The sequence below is a fragment of the Etheostoma cragini genome, chromosome 10 (assembly GCF_013103735.1).
Source record: "Etheostoma cragini isolate CJK2018 chromosome 10, CSU_Ecrag_1.0, whole genome shotgun sequence".
NCBI classification, from domain to species: domain Eukaryota; kingdom Metazoa; phylum Chordata; class Actinopteri; order Perciformes; family Percidae; genus Etheostoma; species Etheostoma cragini.
This window is the reverse complement of record NC_048416.1, coordinates 29124729-29126018: the sequence shown is the minus strand read 5'-3', so window position 1 is coordinate 29126018 and position 1290 is coordinate 29124729. Positions and strand designations below refer to the sequence as shown.

The 1290-nt window shown below is 45.3% G+C and overlaps 1 protein-coding gene across 1 annotated transcript; it reads right to left on the bottom strand.

Annotated features, from left to right (window-relative positions):
* Positions 1–11: 11 nt before the first annotated feature.
* ccdc69 (coiled-coil domain containing 69) lies at positions 12–1008 on the bottom strand. The gene is made up of 2 exons (XM_034883924.1): positions 895–1008; positions 12–341 (listed from the first exon to the last, which is right to left on the bottom strand). The coding sequence occupies exons 1-2, from the start codon at positions 960–962 to the stop codon at positions 173–175; spliced, it is 237 nt and encodes a 78-aa protein (XP_034739815.1). The 5' UTR covers positions 963–1008; the 3' UTR covers positions 12–172.
* Positions 1009–1290: the final 282 nt, after the last annotated feature.

Below are 1290 nucleotides of genomic sequence, written 5' to 3'. Positions count from 1 at the left end.
AAAAAATAAAGGTCTGGTTTCTTCGGCGACGCAGGGTCTGTGTGACCATCTGTAAGACCAGCGTTGAGTTCAAAGCCCCGCTACAGGGTGGGAAACCAGCCCGACTGCATGTTATCGTGTGAATACAAAAAAAATGAGGTCTGGTTTCTACAGCGACGCAGGGTCTGTGGGATCATCTGGGAGCGAGCTCCTGCATCATGGCGGGCAGGTGCATGCTGGGACATGAGTCCCTGTGCCTCAGCTTGAACACCAGCTGCTCTTTTTCCTGAGAGAGACTCTGGTTCATCAGCGCCTGCCTCTCCAGCGCCCCCTTCAGGTCCTGCTGCTCCTTGGACAACTGCCTGGAACACAGAGAGGACCGATTCACCCCGGGTGGCCTCTTAAAAATTATTAAAAATCAACACTTTTTATCAATGTTTTTACCCCTTTTCTTACGTTTTTGGCCCTTTTTTCAACACCTATGACGCTTTTTTACAATGTTTGTCACTTTTTTTGGCGTTTAACACTACGTAACACTAACTTATTAACTGATGTTTTACAGTCATTTTTGGGATTTATGGTTAAATAAAACTAATTTATAGGAAATTATACCTAATGTTTGCTTCTGTTGATGAAAACAAAAAGATGTAAAAGGTGTTTTGGAGACTAAGTCCAGCAGGAGGCACCAAGAGGCCAGAAGAGGAGAAGAAGAGGACAACAGCAAAGAGGGGAAGAGGAGAAGAGAAAAGAAGAAGAGAATAGGAGGAAAGGAGAAAAGGAGAGAAGAAGAGAATAGAGAAGAGAATAGAAGAGGAGAAGAAGAACAGAGAAGAGGAGAGAAGAAGAAGATAATAGAGAAGAAGAACAGAGAAGAGGAGAATAGAGAAGAGAAGAGGAGAAGAGGAGGAGACGTACTGAATGAGAGTCTGGTAGTTCTCTATCCGGACTCGGAGATCCTCGTTCTGCTGCAGGATGTAGACCATCTGGTCCTCCAGAGACTGGTTCCTCTCCGTCTGAGGAGAGGAGAAGAAGAGACGGGTGGAAAGAAGGGATGAAAACAAACAAGAGACGGGTGGAAAGAAGGGATGAAAACACACAAGAGACGGGTGGAAAGAAGGGATGAAAACACACAAGAGAGGGGTGGAAAGAAGGGATGAAAACACACAAGAGACGGGTGGAAAGAAGGGATGAAAACAAACGAGAGACGGGTGGAAAGAAGGGATGAAAACAAACGAGAGACGGGTGGAAAGAAGGGATGAAAACAAAGAAACAAACAAGAGACGGGTGGAAAGAAGGGATGAAAACACACGA